Source organism: Myotis brandtii, unplaced genomic scaffold (genome assembly GCF_000412655.1).
Source record: "Myotis brandtii unplaced genomic scaffold, ASM41265v1 scaffold38, whole genome shotgun sequence".
NCBI lineage: Eukaryota > Metazoa > Chordata > Mammalia > Chiroptera > Vespertilionidae > Myotis > Myotis brandtii.
In genome coordinates, this window is record NW_005364596.1 from 3,187,298 (window position 1) to 3,206,222 (window position 18,925).

The window sequence follows — 18,925 nt, forward strand, 5'->3', positions numbered from 1 at the left end:
TGCCCTAACCTGTTTGGCTCAGTGGATAGAGCATTGGCCTGCGGACTGAAGAGTCCCAGGTTCGATTCCGGTCAAGGGCATGTACCTTGGTTGCGGGCACATCCCCAGTTAGGGAGTGTGCAGGAGGCAGCTGATCGATGTTTCTCTCTCATTGATGTTCTAACTCTCTATCCCTCTCCCTTCCTCTCTGTAAAAAAAAATCAATAAAATATATTTTTAAAAAAAACAACAAAACTCATTTTATCATCATGCAATGCCTTCCTTATTGTTTTTTTCTTACTTTATCTTTAATATTGAAAATATTACAGATATTCCCATTTCTCCTTTTTGAGGGGTCTACCCCCCTTCTCCATATCTCCACCAAACTATTGTCTGTGTCCATGGGCTATGCATATATGCATATAAGTTCCCTGGTTAATCTCTTCCCACCCACCCATCCACCCCACCTTCCCTCTGAGATTTGACAGTCTGTCCCATGCTTCTATGTCTCTGGGATCTATTTTGTTCAACAGTTTATTTTGTTCATTAGATTCCATATCCGTGAGATCATGTGATACATGTCTTTCTCTGACTGGCTTATTTCACTTAGCATGAGACAGGTACCTCCATTCTGTCTCAAAGGGTAAGATATCTTTTTTACAGCTGCATAGTATTCCATGATATAAATGTACCACAGCTTTTCTATCCACTCATCTACTGATGGGCACTTGGTCTATTTCCAGATCTTAGCTATTGTAAATTGCACTGCTATGAACATAGGCTTGCATATAGTCTTTCTGATTGATGTTTTGTGTTTCTTAGAATATATTCCTAGAAGTGGGGTCACTGGGTCAAATATCAATTCCATTTTTAATTTTTTGATGTAACTTAATACTGTTTTCCTTAGTGGCTGCACCAATCTTCATTCCCTCCAGCAGTGTACTAGGGTTCCCTTTTCTCCACATCCTCACCTCATTTACTGATTTGTTCATGATAGCCATTCTGACAGGTGTGAGATGATACCTCATTGTTTTAATTTGCATCTCTCTGATGATTAGTGACTTTGAGCATTTTTTCATATCTCTTAACTATCTGTATGTCCACTTTGGAGAAGTGTCTATTTAGGTCCTTTGCCCATTTTTTAATTGGATTATTTGACTTCCTTTTGTAAAGTTGTATGAGTTCTTATATTTTTTGGAAATGAACCCCTTATCAGATGTATCATTGCCAAATACATTCTCCCATACAGTGGGCTCCCTTTTCATTTTGTTGATGGTTTCTGTGGCTGTGCAGAAGCTTTTTATTTTGATGTAGTCCAGGGCACCTGGTTAGGCAGCCAGGTTGCGATTGCAGGCCCGTCTGTCTGGGGGTAGGGGGTGGGGTGATGGGTCACAATGGCAGGGCCAGGTGTGCTAAGTCAAGATGACAGGGCAGGCAGGCCAGGCAGGCCCTGTCAACGTGGCAGGGCGGTTGTCCAGGGCACTGGTTCAGGCTCGCCAGGTCATGGCGTCAGGCCCGTGCTGGGGGTGTCCAGTCTCAGCACTGGGGCCCTGCATGCCTGACTAGCATCAGGGTGCTGGGCCTCGGCTGTTCCCCACAGCCTCCTTCCAAGGAGAACCCTGAGGATCCTCCAAAATGTCAAGCACTCCACTCTCAATGGGAGAAAAGCGCCCGACCAATCCGCATGAGGCCTAGCAGCTCCTCCACCAGGAGCGCCCGAACCGCCCGGAGGTCCCACACTGACTGAAAGATGCCCTCCACACTCACACCCACACCATCTCTCCCTCCACACTCACACCCACACCATCTCTCCCTCCACACTCACACCCACACCATCTCTCCCTCGCACATGCTTTCACACACAATCTCACCCTCACTCAGGTCCTACATGCCCCCATGTTGGTCCTCTGCCTTCCTTATTCTTAATAATTAAGTCTGACAAGGTATATTTTTGTCAAAAATACATCAGCTTTCCTTTTTTCAGGCATTTTCTTACTATAATCTTTTCTTTTACTTTGAATTTGAAATGAACTCTTATGTTTGGGGTATATTTCTTTTTTGGGGGAGGATATAACTCTTTTAAACAACATATATTTGGATTTTTTTAAAAAAATACATTCTGGCCATCATTTAGCCTGTAAACTTAGTCCATTTACATTTAAGTACTATTTCTAACATTTTGCACTTTCTACTTGTCCTACTATGTCTATTCTCTTTCCCCTCTTCCTTTCTTGCCTTCTTTTGAGTTGAGAGGAAACAGGGTGAGTGATCAACCTCCAGTTTTTAAAAAGCTCACTTAATGTCTAGTTTAATGGTCAGCAAACTACAGACCAAAGGCCAGATCCAGCCTGCTACCTTTTTTGTATTACAAGAGAGCTAAGACTAGCTTTTACATTTTTACATGGTTGAAAAAATTCAAATAATATTTTGTGGTATTTTTTGGTGAAGTATCTATTTAGATCCTTTGTGAAAAGTATATGAAATTGAAATTTCAGGGTTTATAAATAAAGTTTAACTAGAACACAGCCAGTTATTGAGTCACTGTAATTCATTTACACAATCTGCAGCTGCTTTTGCACTAAATGGCAGAATAGTCGCGACAGAGATTAGTGGTGGAGGCGGAATTTTCTCTGCCAGGGTCCAGGCCAAGACAGGCAATTGTCCTTGTTTTGCTGGTAGCCAGGTTTGTGGAGTGTTCTTTGTCCAATACACTCAGAGTTAAGCTCTTTAAGAGTTTTCTCTTTATCTAGAGCAGTGGTTCTCACCTTCCTAATGCCGTGACCCTTTAATACAGTTCCTCATGTTGTGGTGACCCCCAACCATAAAATTATTTTCATTGCTACTTCATAACTGTAATTTTGCTACTGTTATGCATCGTAATGTAAATGTCTGATATGCAGGATGTATTTTCATTGTTACAAATTGAACATAATTAAAGCATAGTGATTAATCACAAAAACAATATGTAATTATATATGTGTTTTCCGATGGTCTTAGGCGACCCCTGTGAAAGGGTCGTTCGACCCCCAAAGGGGTCACGACCCACAGGTTGGCGACCCACAGGTTGAGAACTGCTGATCTAGAGGTAACTGTTCATCCTGTGTGGTACAAGGCCATATCTCTCTGCCCTTGCTTCCCCCGCGCTGCATTCCTGACTGACCACGAGCTCAGTAAAACCCAATGTTCTCCAGAACATGTTATCTATTTTCTGCAGGGGTGGGGGTGGTGATGAGGAACTGGCTAACAATTACCCTTATAGGCATTTCAAGCAATCGCTCTTTTTAGCCCACTGTCTCACCCCTGTACCTCCAGTTCCTGAGCCTTTTGGAAGTTCTACAGAGTAAACTGTCTCACAGTACTCTTCTCTGTAGTCGCATAAAGGTTGTCATCCCTTGCTTTATGAACTCATTTGCTAATCTTGTGTCCACTTTTTGTCTTCAGATGTTGTGGTGCAGAACTGTAAATACATTTCATCATAGGTGGAGTATACGCTTCTGTTAAAAGTCCTTCTGGTTTGGTATGTGGTTGTCAAGACCAAGAGGAATGGAAATGTTTCCATTATTCCCCAAAACAGAACTCTGCCTTTGTTTAGTAAAGTTCCATAAACTACTTCCTAGACAAACCCAGCTTAGTCACTCTTCCTGTCTTTAACCAGGGCCAAGTCTTTTGCTGCAGTCAGCATTTACTAAGTATTGTTGGGCCTCCTTTCCTTTTCTTGCAAAAATATGGTCTCACTCCACTTCAGGATTTGATACTAATTCTAACTACCATCTCATCATTTAAGATATTACATATGAGATGTCTGCTTTGTTCTCTTACTCAAGGAATTTTATTCTTCCTTTGTTAGGTCCTCAGTCTGTACTCACCATCTTTTAAATTACACACCTGTATTTCAGAAATACTTTATCCAGCAAAATACCCCTTTTCTATTAGTTTTCCCAGTATTTAGTTAGAATCTCCTGAATAAATGAGGCCCTGCATGCTTGCTACTAAGAGAACAAAGATTTAGAAGATACAGTCCTTGTTCTCAAGATGCTTACAGTCCTGTGAGGAACTGGGTAAACCAACAATCCTAATACACTGTTATATGTTGGATTGTATTGAAGTTGCATCTTGTACTGAATGTTGTATATTTTAGGTATATCGAGGTTGTAATGTAGACAGAGGATGGAACACCATATCAGCTAAGAGAAGGCAGTGCTTCTCAGAAGAAAGCTCATCTGAGCTGATATTTCATGTGTTAATAAGGATGTGCATGAAGGCACCTCTTAGAAAAATAAATAACTTTAGCAGTGTCAAAGAAGTGTTTCAAGAAGAGTTTTTGATGGTGAGCTAACAGGAATGAGGTGCAAGACAGAAGTGACCAAAGTGACAGTGCCCAAAAATGCCAGGGATGAGAGACATTGACAGAATTAATGGCCTCGGGGTTCCAAACTTTACAAAATACCCATGATGTGGAGCCAGAATGGCTTAGGGTCTTAGAAGTTTTTGGAAGAAATTCTGGCATATCCTATCATCTCCATTATTAGCCACAAAAAGCAATAGTGGTCATGAATCTATTGGTTGGGAATGACAAAAAAAACATATCCTCAAGCTAGTTTGGCAAAAAGGTCAATTAGGATGTGGAACCAAAAAACAGGAAGGGCCGAGTGTCACCACCTCATGAAACACTAAATGTCACAGGACTTTTTCTTACTGCACCCAGTTTTCACTTCCTTCTGTCTGACTGACTTCTTTCCTACTGCAGATCAGCTTTTACACGAATATTAGCTATCTTAAGATGTCTATTCTCCCATTTTCACCACCAGAGAGAAAAGCCCTCTATTCTCCAGCTCCAACCTCAAAAATGCTGGGAAAGGATTTAAATGCTTCAATCAAGTATGCCATAGTGATAAGCAATTTGGGACACCTTACGTTCATTTTGTGGCTTGAGGTTTCCAAACTATGCCACAAGTATAAATTCTTACCCCCAAACCATGTGAGGATAGATCTCTAGGTATGAATTCTTGAGTTCTATGCCCAGCCCACAAAGTAACCAGTGTTACAAAGAAGTGAGATATTCTGATCAGTCCATCTTTGATCAGGGGTCTCCCCCTCAACTAGTCATTGTGACCAGGGAAGAGAGTTCTTATAAAGATATGGCATCATTTGGCCCAGCCACAGTTAATGTCTACAAAAGAATGGTAGGGACAGAGTTCCTCAGACAAAGGGGGTGCTCTTGTCAAAGGAATAGATTCTATAGTTGAAACAAAAATCCACCTCAAACCAAATAAAGGTCAGGCTAAACTGACTATAAAACATCTTCACAAAGGAATACTGTACAACACTTAAGAACTTTGCAGGAGAACATATTTTTTAAATTTTTCCCCTTTTATTGAATTTATTGGGGTGACACTGATTAACAAAATTATACAGACTTCAGGTGCACAATTCCACAACACATCATCTGTACACTCTATTGTGTGTTCACCACCCAAGTTAAGTTTCCATCCATCACCATTTACTAGTATCCCCTCTAAACCTCCTCCACCTCCCTGCAGCAATCACCATACTAATTGTCCATGTCCATGAGTACTTTCTCCTTTTTTTCTTTTTTGCTCAATCCCTCCACCACCTTCCTATCCAGCCCCGCTCCCAACAGGTGTCAGCCTGCTCTCTGTCTATGAGTCTGTCACTACTTTGCTTGTTAGTTCATTTTGTTCATTAGATTCCATAGATGAGTGAAATCATATGGTACTTATCCTTAACTGACTTATTTCACTTAGCATAATGCTCTCCAGGTCCATCCATGCTGGCGTAAGGATAAGATTTCCTTTTTTACAGCTGAGAAGTATTCCATTGTGTAAATGTCCCACAGCTTTTTCATCCACTTATCTATTGTCCACTGATTATAGAAGTCCACAGGGTCATAGAAGTGTTCCTCTTAGTAGGAATTCATGCTCTCTTACATAACTATTTTAATAACTATTCTACTGCATTTACGATAAGATTCAAGTTATCTTGTTTTTCTCACTCGTTTTCAAATTCCCCAGATGAACTTTCATTTCTATCTTCAGTTCTTAACTTCATTTTGCATCTTCTTTCCCTTCAAGGTAGCCAATACTGACAACTTATCCTGTACTTTTAAACTTCTTCATAATTTCCTTTGCCTTCCATTTGTATGGCTTTGGCATTTGCCTAGACCCGTGGTCGGCAAACTGCGGCTCGCAAGCCACATGCGGCTTTTTGGCCCCTTGAGTGTGGCTCTTCCTAAGCCTTAGGAGTACCCTAATTAAGTTAATAACAATGTACCTACCTATATAGTTTAAGTTTAAAAAATTTGGCTCTCAAAAGAAATGTCAATCGTTGTACTGTTGATATTTGGCTCTGTTGACTAATGAGTTTGCCCAAGTGGTCGGCAAACTCATTAGTTAACAGAGCCAAATATCAACAGTACTTCTTCAAAATAGACTTGCCCAGGCCGAAAACCAACTTCTGCGCATGGTTCCACGAAGTTTCAATCACACTGTACGTGCGCCTGCACGTGGTATTTTGTGGAAGAGCCACACTTAAGGGGCCAAAAAGCCACATGTGGCTCGCGAGCCGCAGTTTGCCGACCACGGGCCTAGATTCTTGCTCCAAGTCTCTAACAGTGTCTCAAAATTAGAAATGATCTAATTTCTATCAACAGGGAAATAAATAAATAACAAAAGCTAGAAGTAAAATACTTTAAATATATGATACATAAGTTTTAAAAATACATACCAAATAAAGTTATGTACTGTTTATGAATCTGAAGCAAATCTGAGTGGTGGATAAATGAGTTTATATTGCTCTCTGAATCTTCCATTTGAAATAATTTATAATAAAAATAGAGTGCAGAAACCTTTTAGAAGAAATGGGCCACACTTAGAGTAAATCACTTCTTTGGTAGCCTTGCTTCTGAGTTTGTAATTTTATTTTCTATTCCTGCTCAGGAAAAAATCATATGAATTAATGAGTGTGATGGGTATAGCTGATGTAGTACATCTAATGGCCTTTCTAGCTTATGGGCTTCAAAAGAGCACCAATCTAAGTATGATATTTTGAAAAACTCAAATATAATAAGAAACCTTCCCACATTCTAGATTGTTTTGGCAATGTGTTAACTATTTCCAGCCTCTCTATGCATATCACAGTTTATGAAACATTCCCTGTCTGCTAGTCTTTAGCAGCAAAAGTATTTTTAAATATCTTGTGATAAATATTTAATAATGTTATTGGCCCCTAATTCATAATATCATTTCTTTCCCCTAAAAGTCTGCACATGTTCTATCTGAACAGTTTCACATATCACAATTTTGACATTGGAAACCTTTAGCCAAAGTTAGCTTGGGCGCTCCTCAAGTCTTGCTCAGCTGAGCCGCTCAGCCTTTTAGCTTCAGTGGCCTCGCTTTTTCATGTTGGTCATGCTGTCCATTTTCTGACCTGTGAAGTCTACTCAGAACTCATCTGCTCTTTCATTCTTTGATAATCATCTTGAAATAAACTCACATTCTCTCCTTTAATTCTACACTCTTGAAAAAGTTCCAATAAAAAAAACCTCCTCAACTGTCTAAATTTTCCTATCCAGATGATCTGTTCTCTATTCTAAGTTAAGTCCACAAGCATTTTCTTTGCAACATATGGTTCTTCTTCTACTTTTTATAGTCAATCACATTCACCAGCTACAGAAATTCTTCTCAATTCTTTCACATCCACCAGAATAAGAGCAGCATTGCCTAACACGTCCTGTCTCTTAGAGCAGGGGTGGGGAAGCTTTTTTCTGCCAAGGGCCATTTGGATATTTATAACACCATTCACAGGCCATATAAAATTATCAACTTAAAAATTAGCCTGCTACATTTGGTCAAACCTTTAATTAACTCACCCCTAATGCCTAGGCAGGGTCAGAACAAATGATTTCCGGGGCCTTACACAGCCCTCTGGCTGGATGTTCCCCACCCTGTCTTAGAGGAATGGGTGCTTTAGTTGAGATGCTGAAGCACCAAGTTTCCCGAGGCTCGCAGTGCTTCTTAAGTAAAGAGGGAGCTCATAATAATCTGTGGTCCAACTAATACTTAGAAACTGACTCATTATAAATTCTTGACCAAACGGTATAGCCACCAAAAAGGACCTCAAAGAAGAAAATCTAATTCCTACCTTTAAAAATCTAGAGGAAAAGACAGACATGAAACACAAAAACTATGATGTGGTAAGTGCATCAACAAATGCTTGTATGCATGCATTCATTTCTTGATTACCTCCTCTGTGCCAATTAGTGGGGACACAGTGGTTACGAAGATGAACAAAATCGTTGCCCTCACAGAGCTCACATTCCAGTAGTAGATAGACTTGGTGATAGGCTAAATACTTTCAAAGTGTTTATCAAATGAAGTAAGCATATGATAAAATAAGTTGTGGCACTGGATAGTGTCTAAAATAGGACTAAAAGGCAACATTTGGTCTGAGAGATGACAAGGAGTCAGTCAAGTGCAAAGTTATTCTCGGCCCAAAGCAAACCCAGTGGCCTGTGGCAGTCACAACCTTGGCAGGAATCAGCTTGGTGTGCTTAGAGCAGGTTGAAATGTACAAATAAAAGGAGAGTGGGAAGAGATAAAATCAGAAAGGCAGGCAGGGGCCAGATTCTTCAGGGCACAGTAGGTCAAGTATGGAGCTGGAGGCAATTGGTTTCAGCTGGGAAGTGACATGGTTAAATACATGATTTTTAACAAGAAATCCCGTTAGAATGAAAGTGATACATACAATCATGGAGAAAAGAATAGAGCACCTCTACCTGGCAGTAGAGAAGTATCTCAGGGACCAGTTTCTCAAAGAGGTGACATTTCAGCAGGTATGGAAAAACAAAATAACAAGTGTTGTTGAGGATGTGGAGAAATTGAACCTGTCATTGCTGATGGGAATGTAAAATGGTGCAACCACTATGGAAAGCCATTATGGCACCTACTCAAAAAATTGAACAGATTTAAACTATGATCAGGCAATTCCACTTTGGGGTATATACCTAAAGAATTAAAAGCAGTGACTTGAACAAATATATATTTTTTCAACTGAGTATTTATTGAGGGTCTGCTTAGTGGCTCATCAGCAAAAAGACACGTTGGAAACACAATTTCAGTCATCAAATGCCCATTTCATGAAAGATACTGTACAAGGGTGGGGAAACAAAGACGGTTAAGAGAAATCACTAGGCCAAGGATCCTGGTCTGATGAAGGAGACTGGACAAGGGGTTTGGCCGCACGGTGGGCCTGGCTGTGCGTGCAGATGCACCAAGCACTCTATTCACATTTGGTTACTTGGGAGTGGGTGTGGTATGCTCCAGGGATGGTAAAGAATGAGGCTACGAAACAAGAATGTCTGCTGAGACTCTGTAAGATCTGTGACAAGTTTGGTACAGCTATAAGACTAATCACCAAGATAGTCTGGATTTGAGCTGATAGTAAAGACCTTTTGCAGTTTTGAGCAGAGGAGACATAATGATTGAGGGCATATATTTTGACACCACACAATCAGGAAGTGGCTGATAATGCATTATAATTACAATTTTGAGGGTGAAATACCATTATTCCTGGTTTACATAAAAATTTAAGAAGCTTGCCTAAGTTCATGCAGCTAAAGAGTGACAAAGGCAGGATTTGAACCCACTTCTAAATCCAAACCCAGAGATTTTGAGCATTTTACTGCAGTCTCAGAATCTCTAGGCCAGTGATGGCGAACCTATGACATGCGTGTCAGAGGTGACACGTGAACTCATTTTTTTGGTTGATTTTTCTTTGTTAAATGGCATTTAAATATATAAAATAAATATCAAAAATATAAATCTTTGTTTTACTATGGTTGCAAATATCAAAAAATTTCTATATGTGACACAGCACCAGAGTTAAGTTAGGGTTTTTCAAAATGCTGACACGCCGAGCTCAAAAGGTTCGCCATCACTGCTCTAGGCAGTCCACCATCTAGATTTGTGGTGTTTTTTGTTTGTTTGTTTTTTAACAGATTTGACATCCTGCACCAGCTCATTTCTATTCTTTAAGCTATTTAAAAATGAAAAACTGTTAAACAGTGGTGGTTTTTGCAGTGCCACTGGTGAAAAAAGGCTTAAAAGGGGAGTTTTTCAATAGGTAATACATAGTAAAATTCAAAGAACACAAGCAAAGAGGTAAGTTCCCCCAAACTCTATTCCCTTATATAAAGGCAAACACTATCAACCATTTCTTGTGTACAATAAGGATTTTCTATAAATATATAATCAGCAATGACAGGTGCTTGTGAATTAAAGATGGCCACAAACTCTTATCTCCTGTCCACTCTTCTCATGGACAGTGGAATCTCTCTCCCCTCTACCTGCATCCGGAAGAGCTTTTTACCTATAGACTACAGAAGTGACTTTTAATATCTGTTTTCATCCACTTGAAACCCAGCTGCGAGAATCCCAACCCATATGAAAAGGCCACATTAAAAGAACCAAGGTGCTTCACAACAGCCCCAGCTGAGCTCCCGGGTGACACCAGCGCCAACGGCCCCGCAGAGGGAAGCCCCAGATGGCTGTGGAACGAAAGCACAAGCTGAGCCCAGCCACCCACAGCACTTTAGGACTTGTTTGAACTAAGTTTTAAGGCTGCTAGTTACACAGTGGCACACTGAAAAATGTGTTATTTAAAAAAAAAAAAAGATTATCCATTGTTCTTATTTTACTTACTTTCTTGGCTATCTTCCAGTAAGGCCATTACATGGATGGTACAAAATTCATTCAGTGTTCTTTCAATGAAATTTTGGTATTTGCCTATTTTCTACTTGTCTAAGTTCACGCAGCTAAAGAGTGACAAAGGCAGGGTACAAAAAAATTCATGGATGTATTGCTCCATACATTGTAAGAGTATATGTTTAGTTTAAAATTAGCCTCTTGTTTTCTAGAGCTACACTGTCTGCTAATAGCCATAAGCTGCATTCACTTTCTCAATCTTACTATCTACATTTAGCTAGTGGACAGCATAGAGAACATTTCTGTCATTGCAGAAATTTTTACTATACAGTACTGTTCTAGAGCAGGGGTCAGGCGAAATTCCTGAAGAAGACTAACTGATATTTTAGGTTTATGGGCCATATAGTCTCTGAGAGAAATACTCTGCAATTATAGTGCAAAAGCAGTCACAGACAAATGGTTAATAAATGAACATGATTGTATTCCAATAAACATTAAAATTGGAATTTTATATAATTTTTAGGTCACGAAATATTCTTTTGATTGCATTGAAATTACTTAGCGTATGTGCATTTTTAAGTTTAAAAACTAGATTGCCACCTGACCAGTGTGGCTCCGTGGTTGAACCAGGAGATCTCGGTTCGATCCCTAGTAGGGGGTGTGCAAGAGGGAACTGATCAATGATTCTCTCTCATCATTGATGTTTCTATCTCTCTCCCTCTCCCTTCCTCTCTGAAATCAATAAGAATATATTAAAAAACAAAAATAAACAAAATTAGATTGCCCTCTTAATAGCATTTTGAAATATTACTTCCTGGCATGTCGTCAGTTGTCGCCAATAAACGCTAATAAACTTTCATAATAATTTTCTACAGGTTTAAACCTTCTTACATCAACACCAAGCATGTAAGCTGATTACATGAAATAAATCTGTGTGTGTGTGTGTGTGTGTGTGTGTGTGTGTGTGTGTACAGACTAATTCATTATATAATTAGTTTGTTTCTCTGGAGGAAAAATAATAAAAATAAAAACTAGATTGCCCTCTTTCAAGATTATATTACTCTGGACATATAAGTGCCTGTTTCCCCATTCCTTTAATAACTGGTATCAAATATATTTGAAAATCTGACTGCTAGAAAACAAAATCTCAATTATGGATTTTATTTGCACTAACCAAGGTTATATCATCATCTTTTAACTTTATATGAATATTTATCATCTTTTTAACTATTCATATTGGGTTGTTGGGCTATTATGCTTTGATTTATTGGAACTGTATTAAAGAAAAATTAACCTTGGCCAACATCTTTTATCAGTTTTGTTTGGGTTTTTTCTTAACAGATATTTGTATATGTACCATGTTCATAGCAGCATTTTTTTCACAGGAGCCAAAAGGAGGAAGCACCCAACTGTCAGGGAACGAATGGGTAAACAGAATGTAATACATACATACAATGGAATATTAGTTAGTCTTAAAAAGGAAGGCAGTTCTCACACATGCTACAACATGGATGAACCTTGAAGCATTATGCTAAGTGAAATATTTCAGTCACAAAAGGACAAATACTGTATGATTACTAAATTCATAGAGACCCCCTCCCCCCCCCAAAAAAAAAGTGGTTGCCAGGGACTGGAAAAAGAGAACTGGGGTTAATATTTGTTTAATGCTCATAAGACTTCAGTTTGGCAAGCCAAAGAGAGTTTTGGAGATGATGGTGATGGTTTTCACAACAATGTGAATAACCTAATGCCAATGAACTGTAAGATTTAAAATTACTGAGTTGGCAAATGTTATATAATGTGTATTTCATCACAATCTAAAAAAACTAAAAGCAGGCAGCCATGAGATTGGAAGAGAATTCCAGGTAGAAGCAGTAGCCTGTGTGAAGGCATGGAGAGGGTGAGGTATGAACTGTGACTTCACTTTTTCAATGAGACATTTAGAATATTATGATCACCACTAGAGGCCTGGTGCACGAAATTAATGCACGGGGGGGGGGGGGGGTTTGGAGAAGGGGTCCCTCAGCCCAGCCTGTGCCTTCTCGCAGTCTGGGAGCCCTCGGGGGATGTCCGACTGATGGCTTAGGCCTGCTCCTGGACATCCTTAGCACTGCCATGGAGGCAGGAGAGGCTCCCACCACTGCCAGCATGCTCGCCGGCCGTGAGCCCAGCTCTGTGCTGAGCACCTGCCCCCTGGTGGTCAGTGCACGTCATACTGACCGGTCATTCAGCTGTTTGGTCTATTTGCATATTAGCCTTTTATTATATAGGATTACTACTATTCATTTAGAATCCTGATGCAAAAGTCTGGCTTCCTCAGATTCTAAAATACCTAGGTCTCTTTATGCCACATTCCAGAGACAGTAAGTAGCAGTTCACTTCCTTAATAAATACTTACTGAGCATTTACTGTGTGCCAGGCACATAGGACTTACCCTGTCCTCCTGGATGTCAGTCTAGTGGTGAGACCCACATCCTGGCCCCAAATCACAAAATTATGTAGCCTCAGTTTTGGTAAGTGCAGTAAAGGAAAAATACTTGTACAATGAAATTGTTCTAAAAAGGGAGCTTAATTTTTGGAGAAGCAGTGAGGAAAAAAAGCCTCCCTGAGGAAACATTTAATATCTACAAAGGAGTGACTCAGAGAAAAAAAAAGTCTGGGAACTATGTTAGCCAATAGGACAAAGGGAGGGGAAGACTGATGAAGGGCAATAAATAAACAGGGAAATAAATAAATAAATAGGTGGATGGGTGGAGTTAGAGGAAAAGTAAATGTGATATTTTATTGAAACAATGTGTTTCGTTTCCTAACCTGGAAAAATTGCCCAAGTTAGACTCCAATAGGCAGGAATCACAGTGGCTACAAACTCAGTGTATTAAGTTTGCCAATAGCCTCCTAAAGTGTTTTTCTGGACTTTCTATTCTTAAACTCTTGCACGCAAAACTCAGAAGGTGAAAAGGATCCAAGTTTTTTTTCCCGGGACAGGGCCTGAAGAGTGAGGCTTGGTTCTGGGAAGGAGAGAATTCCCCTGGAGAGATGCAGCCAAGCTTCACACTTTGTTGTCACCCCCGTCCCTCCCATTACCCTTCCTCCTGATCTTGAAATATGAACGAGTAATCCATCAGCTACAGTTGAATGGCATCTTAAAGGCTACGGAAAAGGGAGGCACTGCCGCCCCCTTACCTCGCCCCCCACCCCGACCCCGTCCCCGACTGGGATGCAGGAATGCTGCGGCGGGGGGCGTGCGGCTGGTGGCTTCACAAGTCCCCGGACACCTGAGGCTCCCGGGCCCAGCTCACCCTTCTCCTTGGTCACTTGGGAGACCAGCGGCATATGTGGACGGTCGCTGAAGGCCTCGGCCTGCTGCACCAGCGCCTCGCGCACGCTGTGGAAGTCATTGAGGACGACCACCATGTAGGGGCCCACGAAGAAGCTATAGATGTTGCCATAGACTCGGGCCAGATTGGTCAGCAGCACCTGCGAGGCCGGCATGGAGGGGTCTATGTGTGGGATATTCTCCCCGACCTTGGTCCAGCTCCTCCCGCGGAGGAAGGGCGGCAGCAGCACGAAGCCGAAGTTGACCAGAACCGGGGAGGGCGGAGCGGCGGAGGGCGCCGGGATTGGCCGGCCTCTGGCTCTCTCCCACCTCCTAAAAGGGGACGCGCCGCCTCCCTGCAGGAGACGCCTGCGGACGAAGGGGGGCGCGCAGCCTGCAAGTTTGGTCTCTAATGGCAGTAGCGCCCCTCCTTTGGGCCCGGCTTGGCTGTGGCAGCTCCGGAAAACAAAGAAGCTGGCTGCGCGTTCTTGCGCTCTGATTGGCTGCTGGGCCTCCTTAGGTCACTCGTTTGTATATGGAGTGTATACATCTGGCGGGGACCATAGGCCCCTGAGGTGACTCGGCCTCCACCTGCAGCTCCACCCTGAGCTGGGAGGGGGAGTTTCTGCCCCAGGTCTGGGAGCCAGAAGACTGGGCTACTCTTCATCCAGATCGGGATGTGCAGTCCAAAAGGACCCTTTCCTCTTCCCAGAGACCGGAGGAAGACGATGACGCAAACGCAATGTGTTAAATTTGTAGGTAACTTGCTTTAAGAAGCTGATGATATAAAGAGAAAATTAATAGGGTAAGGAAGGGTGACGACATTATTATTGATGTGAGGTTAAGACATTATGTGAGAATTGTGTAATAATTTTAAGACAAATGTCTATCTTCTAATGCTCATAATGGCTTATAGGTACTTTCCTTTTACCTCTTCTACAGGCTAAATCCTCTGGTTTTATTTTATTTTATCTAGTGAAAGGTCAGTTGCATATGAATCATCTTAATTGATCATCATGAACAAACCTGTTTCCTTATTTCTGATTATTTTGTATCCTGCACACTCTGAAAGGCTGAACACCATGCTGTACTTACAAAAGTGCGACCAAAGCATAGTTAGCCTCCTTTATTTGTTCTGTGACCCTTTCTATAAACAAGTGATGCCAGGAAGCTATGCTAACTTTCGAGTCTACTCTGTTCTAATACTATTTTTGCCATGTTCTTCATAAGTCATTTGAAGCTTAATAAAAAAAACACCTCATATCTTCTGTAATTAACCATTAATTTTATATTACTTTTCTCATTTTTTTGAATTTGGAGAATTTTTAACATTTAAACTATGGTACTTGTTTGCAGATAAGAACTTCAACATGTCATCTGATTCTCTTCATGGCCTTGCTCTCTTAAATAGTAGCCAATAACATCTTTCCTTACAAGCAACTTACATTCACAAATGATTTTAAAATAGTTGAAGATGTGACTAATTTTCATCCCTAACAGACACCCTCTTGTTATAATTGCATTGATAGCATTTTCTTAAATAATCTCTTTTTTTTTTTTTCGTTAGATCTGTCATGCAGGTAGGAAGTGTTATAGGCTGAATTATGTGCCCCCAAAAATTTATATGTGGAAGTCCTAAACCCCCAGTACCTCAGAATGTGACTGTGTTTGGAGACAGGGTCCATAGAGAGCTAATTAAGGTAAAATGAGGTCGCAGGAGTGGACCTTAATTCAATATAACTGTTGTTCTTATAGCAAGAGATTAGGGCACGTGTTCACAAAAGGAAGGCCATCTGCCAGCCAAGAAGAGGCCTCAGAAGAGACCAACCCTGCCAGCACCTTGCTCTTAGACTTCCAGTCTCCAGACAGTGAAGACATTCATTTCTGTTGAAGCCACCACGTCTGTGTACTTTGTCACGGCAGCCCTAGCTAACTAATACCAAAAGCTACATTGTGCACAACGCTATTTTAAACGTGAAGCCACTGGCTCATACAGTGCTCCTTAAGGATGGATTTCTCCAAATTGTATTCAGGGCTTTCTTATCAGAAAAAAGAATACTTTCTTCTCCATTCTTCCTATTTATTTATTTATTTATTGTTAATCCTCACACAATATTTTTTCCATTGATTTCTAGAGAGAGTGGAAGGGAGGGAGGAAAGGAGGAAGATTGGGAACGGGGAGGAAGGTTGGGAGGGAGGGAGGAAGGTAGGGAGGGAAGGATGGAGAGAAATATTGATGTGAGAGAGACACATCAATGGGTTAACCTCCCAAACGTGTTCCAACAGGCCAAAGATCGAATCTGCAACACAGGTACCTGATATTGACCAGGAATCGAACCCGAGACCCTTCAGTGTGCAGGCTGGCACTCTAACCACTGTGCAACACCAACAGGGCCATCGTTTCTATTTTAAATAGGGCAGTAATATAATAATCATTAGCAGTAAAGGAAGAGAATACTAAACAATCTTTGGGGTGGATAGAGAGGGGAAGGAAGAAAAGAAAGCATTAGGAAAAAAATTAATTTTTTATTGAATTCCCAAAGATGACTTTTAAACCACTCACTTTTCCACCGAAATTCTTTCTTGCTGTAGATGGATTTTGGCCAGAATTGTTGGTAACAGTATATCCACAATATCAAAGTACTTATTATTTTGTCGTGAGGAGTGGTGTTAAATTACTCCATTTGTAAAACTACAATTGTCCAGCTGGTTTATAGTTCCCTGGGAGGTAAATGTCACACACTATACCCAGTGAGCATGAACAGAGAGGGCTTATGGCTTAAGAAGAGTTTGCAAAATGCTAATGAAAAGAGAAAGTAAAAATGCTATTTATACTATTTAGTTGCACCACTAGCTATTTAAAAACTAACCTCTCCAATCCCTTTAAGGCCCTATGATTTATGCTCCTTTGAATGTCCTCTATATATAATGTTTATGCACTTTTTTATGTACCCTCTGAATGTCCATATGCTCTACCTCAAGTTGGGGTAATAAATGTATCACATCAAGCATAAGGATTAAATGAAATCATTAGCACAATGTCTAGCATTTGTTAAAGGTCAATAAGAACAAGCTGTAATTATAATTATCATTGGGGCCCTGATAATGCCTTAAACTCTATAGATTGACACTATTGCTGCCCTCCACCCACGCACACCACTTTTTTTTTTTTTAACCCCTTGCAGCTTTACCTGCCCTTTCCAAAATTAGATTGTGAGACTGGCCAAGATATTAACTTGTTTTCTATATTTAGCCTTTATGCTTGTGTGATGAATATGAATATATAAACGTGTCCATCTTCAATATTACCCACTTGAATTCCTTTGCAGTTGTATGTATATACTATGATTTTCCTGGAGAAAAGAGCAAGGGAGGGAGGCCTCTGAAAAAAATCTAAATATTAGTGGAAGGCAGACTGAAAAGTAACAAAATCCAAATCCCAAAACTTTTTTTTATTTGGACAAAATGGTGCCAGGATTGGAACCAACTTTTTGTTTAATGTCCAGACTGGAAACAGTCCAGGTTTCCTTCAACAAAAGGGGGTGGGGATGAAACTGCGGTGTATTTGTAAAATAGACTACTTACTGCTCAGCAATAAAAAAAAAAAAAAGGAGTACTTTGTACTACCCCCCTCCCCCTCCACACACACAGCATTATCATTCTCAAAAAATATGCTGAGTGTGAAAGCCAGACACAAAAAATTATATACTGAATAACTGCAGTTATAAGTGCTAGAAAGGGATAACTAGCCTATGGTGATGGAAATCAAGATCGAGGGTGAGAGTGACTGTGTGACTGCGAAGGGACATAGACCTTTTTCTGAGGTGGTGGAAATGTTCTATATGCTGATCAGAGTGTTGGTTACCTGGGTATATACAATTGTCAGAACTGTGCATGTCAGCTAGGTAAATTAAATCTCAGTAGAACAAATTTTTTAAAATATATTTTTATTGATTTCAGAGAGGAAGGGAGAGGGAGAGGGAAAGAGAGATAGAAACATCAATGATGAGAGAGAATCATTGATGGGCTGCCTCTTGCATTCCCTCCGCAGGGGACTGAGCCCACAACCATGTGCCCTGACCGGGAATCAAACCGTGGACTCCTGGTTCATAGGTTGACTCTCCACCACTGAGATACTGTGGTTGGGCTCAGTAGAACAAAATTTTAAAATTAATAAAATCCAATATTTTGGAAGACAAAGACATGATGAAGAAAGAAGACTTACCTATTATGAAGTGAATGCCCTCAGTAACAGTTACATAATATCCTATACAGACAGTCCTCGGGTTACGTCGGACTCGACATATTGATGTATGTACATATGTGCTTTATGTTTTTTATTATTTATTTACCACAAGTAAAGGTCAGGAATTGTTATCTTTCTTTTAACTTTTTTTTACTGTTTTACTTCCTTACTGCTGTGTTTGTGCTCCCCGTGAGTGACGTAGGTGCTTACGTAGGTGGATTCTGACTTACAGTGGAAATCACGTTTAGTCGTGCCATAGGAATCTCCAACGTAATCCAAGGACCTACCGTATAATAAAAGCCCAATATGCTAAGTGTCTGAACATTCATTCGACCATTTGACCAGTCGCTATGACGCACACTGACCACCAGAGGACAGATGCTCTGACCGTGAGTGATGTAGGTGCTTACGTAGGTGGGTTCTGACTTACAGTGGAAATCACGTTTAGTCGTGCCATAGGAATCTCCTACGTAATCCAAGGACCTACCGTATAATAAAAGCCTAATATGCTAAGTGTCTGAACATTCATTCGACCATTTGACCAGTCGCTATGACGCACACTGACCACCAGAGGACAGATGCTCTGACTGGTAGATTAGCTTGCTGCTGGAGTCCGGCCGATTGGGACTGGGCAAGATGGGCTGGGCATGCCCTGGAGCCCTC

The 18,925-nt window shown here is 40.7% G+C and overlaps 1 protein-coding gene across 1 annotated transcript in view; it reads right to left on the bottom strand.

Annotated features, from left to right (window-relative positions):
• The window catches only part of LOC102241360 (cytochrome P450 2U1), a 36,780-nt gene that overhangs the window by 11,164 nt on the left and 6,691 nt on the right, over positions 1–18,925 (bottom strand). Inside the window, exon 2 of the mRNA XM_005872442.2 lies at positions 14,000–14,528. Coding sequence (XP_005872504.1) covers positions 14,000–14,528 — 529 coding nt within the window. The remainder of the gene's footprint in view (positions 1–13,999; positions 14,529–18,925) is intronic.